Here is a 14471-nt window from a genome sequence, read left to right on the forward strand (position 1 = left end):
CGATAAGGTGGGAAAAGACCTGAGAGATCAGCAAGTCCAACCTATCACCCAACACCTCAGGACTAACTGAACCATGGCACCAAGTGCCATGTCCTATCCCTTTCTGAACGCCTCCAGGGATGGTGACTCCACCACCTCCCTGGGCAGCACATCCCAGTGGCCAATCTCTTCTTCATGGGAAGAACTTTCTCCTCACTTCCAGCCTAAACTTTCCCTGGCACAGCTTGAGACTGTGTCCTCTATTTGTTTCATTGGTTCCATTCAGTTAAACCTCTACTGTATCTGACGAGTGATTTTTCAATAATAAAGTATAAAACACAGTTATGTGTTTGTTTTCTCTTCCACAATCCTTCTCTTCCACTTCTTATATAAAAGAACTTGAGTAACCAGAAGTGCATGGAAGATCCAAAACCTTCTGAAAACAGTCAAATCATCAGCATCTATGGGATAATGATTTGGGTGAAGGCAGTTCTATTTATGTGCAGTGCAGAAAACTGTTTGCTTAACTTGAATCCTTGATGCTATTGTTTGCTTGTACTTCACAGTCTGGCCTCATGGTAAAGCACAATGTCTTTAACATGCACCACTCTAGCCATAAATGCATTAAAATTCCTCTTGCAGTGTATTTCACTGAAGTAGAAGCAAGATCTTGTTTTTAAACAATACCTGCACAGAAGCATTTTATCTTTACATACAGCAGTGTGCCCAGGTGGCCAAGAGGGCCAATGGCATCCTGGCCTGCATTAGGAATAGTGTGGCCAGCAGGAGCAGGGAAGTCATTGTGCCCCTGGACTCTGCATTGGTTAGGCCACACCTTGAGTCCTGTGTCCAGTTCTGGGCCCCTCAGTTTAAGGACCTTGAGACATTTGAACGTGTCCAGAGAAGGGCAACAAGGCTGGGGAGAGGCCTTGAGCACAGCCCTGTGAAGAGAGGCTGAGGGAGCTGGGGTTGTTTAGCCTGGAGAAGAGGAGGCTCAGGGGTGACCTCATTGCCCTCCACAACTACCTGAAAGGTGGTTGTAGCCAGGAAGGGGTTGGTCTCTTCTCCCAGGCAAGCAGCACCAGAACAAGAGGACACAGTCTCAAGCTGCGCCAGGGGAGGTTTAGGCTGGAGGTGAGGAGAAAGTTCTTCACCGAGCGAGTCGTTCGTCATTGGAATGTGCTGCCTGGGGAGGTGGTGGAGTCCCCATCCCTGGAGGTGTTCAAGAGGGGATTGGATGTGGCACTTGGTGCCATGGTGTAGTCATGAGGTCTGTGGTGACAGGTTGGACTCGATGATCTTTGAGGTCTCTTCCAACCTTGGTGATACTGTGATACAAGAAAGTTTCTTTGTGCTGTTTTTGTTGAGGTTTTGTTGTCGTTGATTTAGGCTTTGTACTTTTTTGCAGGTAGCAATATGCTTTCCATCAAGAAATCAGTCCTTTTGATCAGCAATGTGACGATCAGTAAAATATCTGTAGTCCCAACAGCTTTTTTTGACATGCTTTCTGTTTTCTGGAATGCTGCTGAGCAATATGGTTTAATTCCACATCCACACCTGGAAATCTAATCAGAAGCAAATACAACCCTTACATCTCAAATGCTGCAACTATTTTTCCATTAATTCTGGGATTTTAAAGTACTAGAAAGGGGATGCAAGTTACCTAACACTACAATGGTGTTTTTTCAGGTTCATATATAGCCTTTTTGTGGCTACTAGATCATGGGGATACTGAAGCTGGCTTTCTGGATCAACCTTTGTACTGGGTTGGAGATAAGTGGCTGTTTGTTTGAGAGATTAAAGCAAGCTTAAAAAAGATTGTTAAACAATATTCTTTAGATGTTCAAAGCAAAACAAAAAAGCCAGACAGAGATACCCACCAGTTCAAGGAGAAATGGGCTGTTCATGTTAAGAGTTCTGGGCCCCTCGGTTTAGGAGAGATTTTGAGTTGCTGGAAGGTGTCCAGAGAAGGGCAACAAAGCTGGGGAGGGGTCTGGAGCACAGCCCTGTGAGGAGAGGCTGAGGGACCTGGGGTTGCTTAGCCTGGAGAAGAGGAGGCTCAGGGGAGACCTCCGTGCTCTCTATCATTATCTGAAGGGAGGTTGGAGCCAGCTGGGGGTTGGTGTCTTCTCCCAGGCAACCAGCACCAGAACAAGAGGACACAGTCTCAAGCTGCACCAGGAGAGGTTTAGGCTGGAGGTGAGGAGAAAGTTCTTCCCAGCAAGAGAGATTGGCCATTGGAATGTGCTGCCCAGGGAGGTGGTGGAGTCCCCATCCCTGGAGGTGTTTAGGAAAAGCCTGGACGAGGTACTTGCTGCCATGGTTTAGTTGATTAGATGTTGTTGGGTGAGAGGTTGGACTGGATGATCTCAATGGTCTTTTCCAACCTGGTTAATTCTATTCTGTATGCAGCAATAGACTATCTACTGTCTTTCACCCCTTTGTGCTTACCAGTGCTTCCTGAAACAAACAAATACATAGAAGGAGCAGGACATGTTAGCCTGCAGCTCGCTAGCCCTGCAGCTGTGCAGAGGCGTAGAATTCTCAAGCTACGACAGGATTGAGGTGGATGGTATCTTTACAAATGAAGAGGTGGCTAGAGGAAGTTGAGAAAACAAAATGGTTTAAGTCAGAAATAAAGCTGTGATTCTTGTTAGGTAATACACCTCAAAACTTATGTACCTTATTCTAAGAAGTCCATAGTATGTGTAATCAAGTCAGATAGAACAGAATAGAATTAACCAGGTTGGAAGAGACCTTCAAGATCATTGCGTCCAACCTATCACCCAACACCATCTAACCAACTAAACCATGGCACCAAGCACCCCATCAAGTCTCTTCCTAATCACCTCCAGTGAGTGACTCCACCACCTCCCCAGGCAGCACATTCCAATGGCCAATCTCTCTTGCTGGGAAGAATTTCTTCTTAACATCCAGCCTAAACCTCCTCTGGCACAGCTTGAGACTGTGTCCTCTTGTTCTGGTGCTGGGTGCTGGGAGAGATGACCAACCCCCACCTGGCTACAACCTCCCTCCAGGGACTTGTAGGCAGCAAGAAGGTCTCCCCTGAGCCTCCTCCAGGCTAAGCAACCCCAGCTCCCTCAGCCTCTTCTCACAGGGCTGTGCTCCAGACCCCTCCCCAGCTTTGTTGCCCTTCTCTGGGCACCTTCCAGCAACTCAACATCCTTCCTAAACTGAGGGGCCCAGAACTGGACACAGGACTCAAGGTGTGTCCTAACCAGTGCTGAGTCCAGGGGCACAATGACCTCCATGCTCCTGCTGGCCACTATTCCTGACCCAGGCCAGGATGCCATTGGCCTTCTTGGCCACCTGGGCACTCTGCTGGCTCATGTTCAGTTTACTATGATCATATGCTGCTTTTTATTCAACATGAGGCTCTGTTCCTTTTGGCATTCAGACATAGTTACCTTTATTTTCTGTCAGGTTCATTCTTCCCAGAATGAGCTACTCTAATCTTACATACTAGACCTTGCAGTTACTTAGTACTTTACATCTGCAGATCTTGATGGGGTTTATTAAACATTAATGTGGAACAATGAATGCCCTTTCGGAAGTATTACTCAAACTTGACTGAGAGTTGGATTGGTGTTTGTGAGGCTTGACTAAACTACATTGGAAATTTAGCCTGGAGTGCCTGAATTCCAACATTATTTGCTTGCCACAAAACCTAATCAGGTTATAGCCTGTTTCAGTTTTCCTTCAGCAGTTGTTGCCTTTAAACCAAAGAGTGTAAAGATGTCTGTAGGCAGTCCCTCTGGAAGCCTGTGCCAGTTTGCTTCCTCTGATAGAGGCCAGTGTCAAATCCTTAAAGGAAGAACATGTAAGTATAGGGCAGGCACACAGGAATAACTTTATTTGTAGTTTCCTGAGCCATAAGTAGTATTTATGGGATTTTGATACCTCTTAATGTATTATCTCTCTTGAAGTAGCTGGAGTTGGTCAGTCTGGAGTAGTGAAGGCTCCAGGGAGACCTGTGCCTGAAGAGGGTCTACAGGAAGGCTGGAGGGGGACTGTTTACAAAGGCCTGTAGTGATAGGATGAGGAACAATGGTTTTACCTTAGAGAAGAGTGGATTCAGGTTGGACATTGGGAGAATGCTCTTTACCATGTGGTTAGTGGAACATTGGAATATATTAGCAACCAGCGCCAGAACAAGAGGACACAGTCTCAAGCTGTGCCAGGGGAAGTTTAGGCTGGAGATGAGGAGAAAGTTCTTCACTGAGAGAGTCATTCACCATTGGAATGTGCTGCCCAGGGAGGTGGTGGAGTCACCATCCCTGGAGGTGTTCAAGAGGGGATTGGACATGGCACTTGGTTCTATGGTTTAGTCATGGGGTCTGTGGTGACAGGTTGGACTTGATGATCTTTGAGGTCTCTTCCAGCCTTGGTGATACTGCTCAGGGAAGCAGTTGAGGCCCCGTTCTTGGAGATACTCAAGCTCAGCAGGGCTCTGGGCAACCTGATGTTCCTGCTTACTTTAGAGGCTTTGGACTAGGTGATCTTTGGGGGTCCCTTCCATCTCAAACCCTTACATGACTCTGTGGTTTGTTTGATTTCTTTTGAGCCTAATGTTTAGTTTCCACAACAGTCTTAGAGCAAGGAATTACAGTTTAGCTGTGTGTTCCATGAGAAACTCCAGTATCTGTTTTACAAGTGATTCGTGTCTCTGAGTTTTGCATGTGAGAAGTGGTGAATCATCTATCTTGCCATTTGGGGGCAATCTGTGGAGGTGTTGGTTTGTTAATTTTTGTTGGGGGGAGGGGGGTGCTTTTGTATGTTGGGGGGGGTTGGGGTTTTTTGGGTGTTTGGGGTTTTATGTGGGTCTTTTGGGTTGGGGGGTGGCTGTTGTTGCTTTCAAGCAGCTCTTTTGCTCTTCCCCTGATGCTCGCCCTTTCATATTTTAGCCAATTTCAGATGGAAGAACTGTGGTCCTTTTAATTGGTTTTTTTCCAGATAAACAGGTAGAAAGCTGCTGTAAACTTTTCTTCTTGTGGTCCTTTTCTAGTTCTCTGTCCTTGAAAGGCTGGAGGCAAATGCAGCACTCAAACATATTGAGATACAGCGTAGATTTATACCACAGCGTTGCAGTGTTTTCTGCTTGTTCTTTGTTGTGGCAGTAATTAGTTTTAATGCCACTGAGCAATAATCATCTGGTGTTTTCTTAGAAATACATGTATGAAGTCTATTTATTTGCAGCTAACTTAGGGTTTGTCACTGTAAATAAATACTTCTGCTTTCTGCCCACCTGCATTACTTTGCACTTCTACCCGACACTGCTTTTTCCTGCTGCTTTGTCTGGTCGTTGAGTAGTAGGAGATCCTTTGCAGCTCTCTGAGAGCACACCAAACATTTGTAAGCTTGCCATTCATTTCCTCTTCCAAAAGTTTAGTTAATACATTGAACAGGTTCTTCTTTACATCCCTGTGGGACTCCTCAAGGCTCTTGGAAAGCTGAGTGCTTCTCTTTGTTGCCTGTTTTCAAGCCACTTAGTTATTCATTAAAAGACTTTTCCTGGGTTTTTTTTTTAACCAAAGGTAGCCTTATCATTCCTTCTTTTAGAGTGGGCAAGATGGTCAAAAACTCTCTGAAAGTCCAAGTGTGTGACAGCCTCCCCCTGCTCTTTTAAGGTATCACTTTGCAAGCAGTATGTTATCTAGAAATGCCACGGGAACACATTCCCTTTGTGTCATACCATTGTGTCATACTTAGATAGCTAAGTGTCTGCAAACTCTGGTCTTTCTGCTTTGTGGTACCATGATGATCCTTGCACCAAACAACTTTTCCCCAGTAGTAGGAGTAGATTTAATGTAATAATCTAATACAGTGGCTTTCCCCTGAGACCTAAAGTCTTGCTTGCCACCTCCCACTCCTGTGGTACTGAGGCTACTTTAGATGATAAGGCTGCAGTACAAGAGCAGCAGTTTTGTAAGTAATTGTCTGTGCAACTCTTGATGGAATGCTGTGTGCTTTCAGCAGGTTCTTTCACACATGGTTTTGTTTTGTTTGTTTCAAAGGTTGAATCTTTTTATTCAAAGGTTGTTGTCTTTTCATCTTGGGGCACTTCTTTTGACTTGTCACCTGGTAAAAAGGTTTTACTTGGTATCTTCTGTGAGCTCACTGACAAATAAGGAAGAAATACCTGCTGATTAATTTTTTGTGTGTTCCATTTCTGGTTTATTCCCTGTTTCTTAGGCTTCTAGTAGTGCCCTTTGCTGTAACCCTGTACAGTTCCTTGCCTTTGTTTATCCATGTTATCTTGTACATTTTCCACAGCCTTGGCAGTTCAATATGTTCTTTCAGCTGTCTCAAATTATTAAATGCTGCTGTACTATTTCTCTAACCCACTTAGGTCCTGCTCAGGTTCCAATGATGTCCCCAAATGGTTCAGTGCCTACTATTTATGTGCCTCCTGGATATGCCCCACAGGTATGTCTCTTCATTTGATTATTCTATTCTATTCTATTCTATTCTATTCTATTCTATTCTATTCTATTCTATTCTATTCTATTCTATTCTATTCTATTCTATTCTATTCTATTCTATTCTATTCTATCTTCATTCTACCATTACACCAGAAGGTTGGACTTGATGATCTCAAAGGTCACTTCCAACCTGGTTTGGTTCTTACTCTGTTCTTACTCTATTCTCATGCATATTATGGGAATAAAGCCATAATAGCTAATCAGTGAACTGTGCCAAGTTTCAGAGTCACTAAAGTCAAGCTAATACATAGGGGGAGATGTTATGTAGTAGCTTTGGTGGGGGCCTTCTCATGCTGTAGGTGTGCCTGTTTAGTTGTATATTAACTACTTACATGTGAATAAAAGCACAGTTCCTTGTTGAGTTCAGCATCCTAATGTACTAGAACATAAGATGCAGTTATGACCCAGATTTGAATTGAATTGAATTAACCAGGCTGGAAGAGACCTTGGAGATCATAGAGTCCAACGTATCATCCAACACGATCTAATCAACTAAGCCATGGCACCAAGTGTCTCATCCAGGCTCTTCCTAAACACCTCCAGGGATGGGGACTCCACCACCTCCCTGGGCAGCACATTCCAATGGCCAATCTCTCTTTCTGGGAAGAACTTCTTCCTGACATCCTAGATGCCATTGAGGTGGAGATCAGGGCCGACTGGGTTGAGTGCTTGTGGGTGAGAATTAGAGGGAAGACCAGCAGGGCAGACGTCCTGGTTGGAGTCTGTTATAGACCACCCAACCAGGAAGAAGATGTTGATGAAGCATTCTATAAGCAGCTTAGATAGCTCACTGTATAGGACTTGTACTGATCTCTGTGTTAGCAGACTTTCTCTCTTGGCAGCAGTGTAACCTTATATATGCTAATAGTTCATGTATGGGGAGGTCTCTGCAGGTAAGGAGTAAAATGTGTACCAAACAACATGGAAAAAAGATGTCAACTGTCCATTTGGGATAAATTATCATACAATAAATGTTTCCACAGCATACCATAAAATGAAGCTCTCATTTTCTCACTAAGTTAGATGCTTGTAAATGAAATGTGAGCTAGATAACCTGGGTATCCTCTAGCACAGATCAAAAGGATGATTCCTCTTGGCAGGTCTTGAAACCTGTATTGTAATGAGATGTGTGGCCTTCCAGATGGCGCCTCTCTCTTTCCCTCAACTGTAGAACAAGTCTGGGGGTTAGTAGGACAGACCTAGGAGTTAGAGCAGGTGAATACAATTCTCCATAATGTAAATCTTTCTTAGAATAGAATTAACCAGGTTGGAAGAGACCTTTGGGATCATTGAGTCTTCTCACATGAGGATCTTGCAAATCAATAGGTGCCTTTACATAGAATACATAGAATAAACCAGGTTGGAAGAGACCTTCAAGATCATCAAGTCCAACCCATCAACCAATCCAACACCACCTAAACAACTAACCCATGGCACCAAGCACCCCATCAAGTCTCCTCCTGAACACCTCCAGTGATGGTGACTCCACCACCTCCCCAGGCAGCCCATTCCAATGGGCAATCACTCTCTCTGTATAGAACTTTTTCCTAACACCATGTGTTGTTTGGTGCAGTGATTGGAGCCTCTTTCATGAAGGTCATGCCCTTGGTAGCAGCAGCATTCTGGGCTTTGGAATAAACAAGGTGCAATCAGGACAAAGGTGTGTTTGCACAGTGTGACCTCATGTGACTGGCATCATTCTTGGTGAGCCTGAGTACAGCACCACTGCTTCTTCCCACTGGCTACATCACAAGCCCCTTGGTCAGCAGCTCAAAAGGGAGATGTGGCACTGAACTGTTTTTCATATCAGAAAGCAGTAATCAGAGAGAGTAAGAAAATACAAAGAATGCTTTGGAAAGGATGTACACAAGATCCTACCAATATACTGAAAGGGTTCCCAAAGACTGGAACAGGCTGCCCAGGGAAATGGAATAGAATAGAATTAACCAGGCTGGAAAAGACCTTTGAGATCATTGAGTCCAACCTATCACCCAACACCATCTAATCAACTCAACCATGGCACCAAGTGCCTCATCCAGGCTCTTCCTAAACACCTCCAGGGATGGTGACTCCACCCCCTTTGTTGTGACCAGTCAACCACTGAATTGCCATGCATCCCAGGGTGTACAGTTTAGGGCCCAGTTCTGGGCCCCTCAGCTTAGGAAGGGTGTTGACTTGCTGGAAGGTGTCCAGAGAAGGGCAACAAAGTTGGTGAGGGGTTTGGAACACAAGCCTAGGAGGAGAGGCTGAGGGAGCTGGGCTTGCTTAGCCTGGAGAAGAGGAGACTCATTGGTGACCTTACTGCTTTCTACAACTCCCTGAAGGGAGGTTGTAGCCAGGTGAAGGTTGGTCTCTTCTTCCAGGCAACCAGCAGCAGAACAAGAGGACACAGTCTCAAGCTGCGCCAGGGGAGGTTTAGGCTGGATGTTAGGAAGAAGTTCTATACAGAGAGAGAGATTGCCCATTGGAATGGGCTGCCTGGAGAGGTGGTAGAGTCACCATCATTGGAGGTGTTCAGGAGAAGACTTGATAGGGTGCTTGGTGCCATGGGTTAGTTGATTAGGTGGCGTTGGATGATAGGTTGGATGCGATGATCTTGAAGGTCTCTTCCAACCTGGTTTATTCTATTCTATAAGAGATTACAACATGTGAAATGCAACCAAAAACTCCACAGTGCCAGGCAGGTGTTGGACTGATCCAAAGAGCACAAAAAAGTTGTTCTCTAGTAAAAGAAAAGGCTGTTGGGGAAGTGAACACTCTGTGGTTTTACCTTTCACGTGTTGAAAACTGTAAGTGGATTTACACATCCCTCATAGTTGAGTTGCCAAACAGGCAGAAAAAAATACTAAGAATGAAAGTCTGTTTCTCTTTAGGTCATAGTAAAATGTCTTGGTTCCTGTTAAAATTCATTTTTTCTTTTTTAAGTGAAAGAAGGTTTGTGACAAGAGACATTCTGAATTCTACCACATTTCCTGAGCACTTAATCAACTGAAATGAAGTACTTAAAGTTTAAACAGTTGTGTAACCTGTGCCAGTCTGAATCATACCTACAAAAGGAATTTATCTGTCCTTTGAGGACAGCCTGCAGTAGACAGGCTGAAGGATTGGGCCTTGCTGAGGCTTGCTTTCCTTGGAGCTTGTGAGTGCAAGCAGGTGTTGTGCTAACACAGCTCCCTGACTTCTGCTCTGAAGGTGCCTCACATCTATCCAGCGCAGAGTACAGGTGGAATGAGGTCATGTCTGCTGTTTTCATCAGGGTAGAGGTATCATAGTCCAGGAAAACCTGTGGTTTATAAGGCTTCTGAAGTATTTACTGCTGGCAAAACATACCAGTCAGCATGGTTTATGGTTCAAGTTTCTGTTACAGGCCAGATGACTTTATAGCAGCCTAGCAAACAGGAAAGTCTAACACTGTTTGAGCTAAGAGTTATCCCAGACTTAATGCAGTCCCAGCAAGGTAACCAACTTGGTTTCTGCAGGCATAGTGCATCAAGGGTAGAGAGGCTCTGCAGAGGGACCTCAACAGGCTGGACAGATGGGCAGAGTCCAAGGGCAGGAGATTGAACACATCCAAGTGCCAGGTTCTGCACATTGGCCACAGCAACCCCATGCAGAGCTACAGGCTGGGGTCAGAGTGTCTGGAAAGCAGCCAGGCAGAAAGGGACCTGGGGGTGCTGGTTGATGGTAGGCTGAACATGAGCCTGCAGTGTGCCCAGGCAGCCAAGAGGGCCAATGGCATCCTGGCCTGGATCAGGAACAGTGTGGCCAGCAGGAGCAGGGAGGTCATTCTGCCCCTGTACACTGCGCTGGTTAGGCCACACCTTGAGCCCTGTGTCCAGTTCTGGGCCCCTCAGGTTAGGAAGGATGTTGAGCTGCTGGAACGAGTCCAGAGAAGGGCAACAAAGCTGGGGAGGGGTTTGGAGCACAGCCCTGTGAGGAGAGGCTGAGGGAGCTGGGGTCCCTTAGCCTGCAGAAAAGGAGGCTCAGGGGAGACCTTATCACTCTCTACAAGTCCCTGAAGGGAGGTTGTAGACAGGCAGAGGTTGGTCTCTTCTCTCAGGTAGCCAGCACCAGCACAAGAGGACACAGTGTCAGGCTGTGCCAGGGGATGTTTAGGCTGGAGGTTAGGAAGAAGTTCTATACAGAGAGAGTGATTGCCCATTGGAATGGGCTGCCTGGGGAGGTGGTGGAGTCACCATCACTGGAGGTGTTCAGGAGGAGACTTGATGGGCTGCTTGGTGCCATGGGTTAGTTGTTTGGGTGGTGTTGGATTGGTTGATGGGTTGGACACGATGATCTTGAAGGTCTCTCCCAACCTGGTCTGGTCTATTCTATTCTATTCTATTCTATTCTATTCTATTCTAAAAAATGGCAGCAGCTGCAGTTACATTGTTGAGAGAAATTGGAAAGCAGCTAAATGTCTAAAGGCATCAGCCTGGAAGAGCAACTTCAGCATAAGCATCATTCATTTATGCATTTTCATTTAGTTCTATTATGCCTCTGCTTCCTTCAGTCCCTGTTGGGCACTGATACAGCTTACTGTCCTCTGCTAGACATGGGGGATAACTACAGAAGAAAGCCTATTTATTTGTCTTGCAGCACATAAATGGAAAGCAATTCATAAGCTGATTTGCTTTGCTTTTCCTCTTCTTTTGGAATTGTAGTTGTAGCACTCTGAAAGAAATCTTTATTCATCCTCTCTGAGCTGCCTGTATTCTCACACTCTGTAGTGAGTTTTCCAATGATGTTTGGTTGGTTCACTCAACCAAACAGGCCTGTGCCAGAACTACATGTTTTGCTAGCACAATTAGGGTAATAGATACCTTGTTTACTTCTTTAACTTAAAATTCAATACTGAAATGATGCTCTTAGTGCATTTGGGAGGCGTTTTATCTATACAGTTGCCTGCCAGAGGCCTACCACTAACCTGATGTTTGCTTTAGAGGCACAGATTACAGACTTGTCAAGCTCTTCATTTTCTGCTATTAAACATAAGGTCTCTGCTGCCATGAATTTGGTGTCTGTTTCTGAGATACTTAGGCTATTAGAATAGAATAGAATTAACCAGGTTGGAAAAGACCTTTGAGATCATCCAGTCCAACCTATCACCCAACACCATCTAATCAACTAAACCATGGCACCAAGTGCCTCATCCAGGCTCTTCCTAAACACTTCCAGTGATGGTGACTCCACCACCTCCCTGGGCAGCACATTCCAATGGCCAGTCTCTCTGGGAAGAACTAAACTTCCCCTGGCACAGCTGGAGATCATGTCCTCTTGTTCTAGTGCTGGTTAGAATAGAATAGAATAGAATAGAATAGAATTAACCAGGTTGGAAGAGACCTTCGAGATCATCATGTCCAACCTATCATCCGACACCACCTAATCAACTAAACCATACAACCAAGCATCCTGGTTGCCTGGGAGAAGAGACCAACCCCCACCTGGCTACAACCTCCTTTCAGGGAGTTGTAGACAGCAAGAAGGTCTCCCCTGAGCCTCCTCTTCTGCAGGCTAAGCAACCCCAGCTCCCTCAGCCTCTCCTCACAGGGCTGTGCTCCAGACCCCTCCCCAGCTTTGTTGCCCTTCTCTGGACACCTTCCAGCAGCTCAACATCTTTCCTAACCTGAGGGGCCCAGATCTGGACACAGGACTCAAGGTGTGGCCTTGTTATGCTCCAGAACAAATCTGAGGAACAGTGTAGCATGTTAGCAATGTGAATGAGAGTGGAAACAGGACCTTGGGGAGAAGCTAAGCTGATGCTGTACATATCCCTGGTTGGTTGTAGGATGTTAGTCAGGTTGTTATTTTTTAACAGGTTTTCTCCCTCTCACATTGAGAAATTAATGACAGTGTTGCAGTTAATGGAGGAGAAAGTTCTTCCCAGAAAGAGTAACTGGCCTTTGGAATGTGCTGCCCAGGGGGGTGGTAGAGCCATCATCCCTGGAGGTGTTCAGAAAAGGATTGGAGGTGGCACTTGGTGCCATGGTTTAGTTAGTCCTGAGGTGCTGGGTGACAGGTTGGACTTGATGACCTCAGAGATCTGAGGTCTTTTCCAAGCTTATTGATTCTATGAATGTAGATAGCCCCTAAGTTGTCCTATAGGTGTGGGGTTTTTTCTTCTTATATTCTCTTGTGTTACCTGTCTTGAATGTAAGGCTGGAACTGTTCCTGGCTTATGTTTACTTACCTACAGTAACATGCCTTTCAAGCTGGCATTTCTTGTTCAAGACATGATGTCTCTCACTGCACAGGTTATTGAGGACAACGGTGTTCGAAGGGTTGTGGTGGTTCCCCAGGCTCCAGAATTTCATCCTGGTGGTCACACAGTGATACACAGGCCTCCACACCCCCCACTGCCAGGCTTCCTTCCTCTTCCAGCCATGATCCCCCCTCCACCACGGCATATATACTCGCCTGTGACCGGAGCTGGTGATATGGCAACGCAGTACATTCCCCAGTATCACACCTCACAAGTATATGGTGATCTGGGTAAGTAGCTCATCAGACACTGCATGTCCTGTGAAAGAGAAGAATGCTATGCTTGTTTCCAGCATCTGTTACACTGATGGGCTTTACACAACACTTTTATGAGGCTACTGGTCTTGTTCTTACTGAAGCTTGTTATTCCAGAAGATGTTCACTGAATTAATTTGACTTGCCTAGTCAGTGATCCATTAAACAGACAGTTTATTGATTATTTTTTATGTATATCAGGTACAGTTTTGCCCAAGAAAGCAGTGCAGGAAGTGTTTGTAGTTATTCAGCTTCCACTAATGCCTTCCCCTGAGACTGAGCATTTAAATCCATACCTGAGCGCTGCTCTCAGATCTCACATGCTGCAAATACCTTGTCTGAAGCATGGAACAGGAGCTCCTAGTTCCTAACAATGGACTATGGGGGGGGAAAACCAAACCCAAACTAGTTGTTGTAAAACTCTGAAGTGTTTAGACCAATGCCCATGTTGAAATGCAGCTTGAACAATCAGGTGCCAGCAACCTACATTTAATACTGCAGTTGAAGCTGTCTTTGGTAGTGCTGTTGATAGCTGCTTTTAATATTGTTTAGTGGCAAAGTGTGTGTGTGTGTGTGTGTGTGTGTGTGTGTGCTAGCTTGGCTGTTGAGATTGTCAGATTAATGTTTACATTTCTGGTAGACCTGCTGTTCTTTAGATAAACTGCTGCTGTAAGGCAGGGGGTGACCTTGAAAGGCTTCCAGAAAGCAATGCCAAATGGCTGTTTTCAGAGAAAGAAGCTAGAACCTCTTGCAGGGGAGATGAAACACCACTCTGTCATCTTCCTGTGGGTGCAGGACTTCTCAGCATTCTATGATACTACTGAAATCATCAAGAAATCATCAAGAAACCTGGACCTGAGCAAAGCCTTTGGCACTGCCCCGCACCACATCCTGGTCTCCAGGCTGGTGCCACATGGATGTGATGGGTGACCACTGGATGGATACAGAACTGGCTTGATGGCTGCACCCAAAGAGTGGCTGTCCATGGCTCCATGTCCCAGTGCAGGCCAGGGACAAGTGGAGTCCCTCAGGGATCAGTCCTGGGACCAGGCTTAGTTCAGGCATCTTTGTGGGTGCCAGGGACAGTGGCACTGAGTGCACCCTCAGCAAGTTTGCTGAGGACACCAAGCTCTGTGGTGCAGCAGACAGGCTGGAGGGAAGGGATCCATCCAGAGGGACCTGGACAGGCTGGAGAGGTGGGCACAAGCCAACCTCAGGAGGTTCAACAAGACCAAGGGCAGGGTCCTGCAGCTGGGCACAAATCCAGGCTGGGCAGTGAGCGGCTGGAAAGCAGCCCTGAGGAGAGAGCCTTGGGGGTGCTGGGGGAGGAGAAGCTCACCAGGAGCTCTCAGTGTGCACTTGCAGCCCAGAAAGCCAATCAGATCCTGGGCTGCAGCAAGAGAAGTGTGGCCAGCAGGGCAAGGGAGGGGATTCTGCCCCCTCTGCTCAGCTCTGCTGAGACCCCACCGTGGA

General features: G+C 46.0%; 1 protein-coding gene across 1 annotated transcript in view; it reads left to right on the forward strand.

Annotated features, from left to right (window-relative positions):
• The window catches only part of FNDC3A (fibronectin type III domain containing 3A), a 120298-nt gene that overhangs the window by 59676 nt on the left and 46151 nt on the right, over positions 1 to 14471 (forward strand). Inside the window, exons 3-4 of the mRNA XM_054163122.1 lie at positions 6350 to 6426; positions 12737 to 12974. Of these exons, the coding sequence (XP_054019097.1) occupies positions 6350 to 6426; positions 12737 to 12974 (315 nt within the window). The remainder of the gene's footprint in view (positions 1 to 6349; positions 6427 to 12736; positions 12975 to 14471) is intronic.

Source organism: Dryobates pubescens, chromosome 7 (genome assembly GCF_014839835.1).
Source record: "Dryobates pubescens isolate bDryPub1 chromosome 7, bDryPub1.pri, whole genome shotgun sequence".
Lineage (NCBI taxonomy): Eukaryota > Metazoa > Chordata > Aves > Piciformes > Picidae > Dryobates > Dryobates pubescens.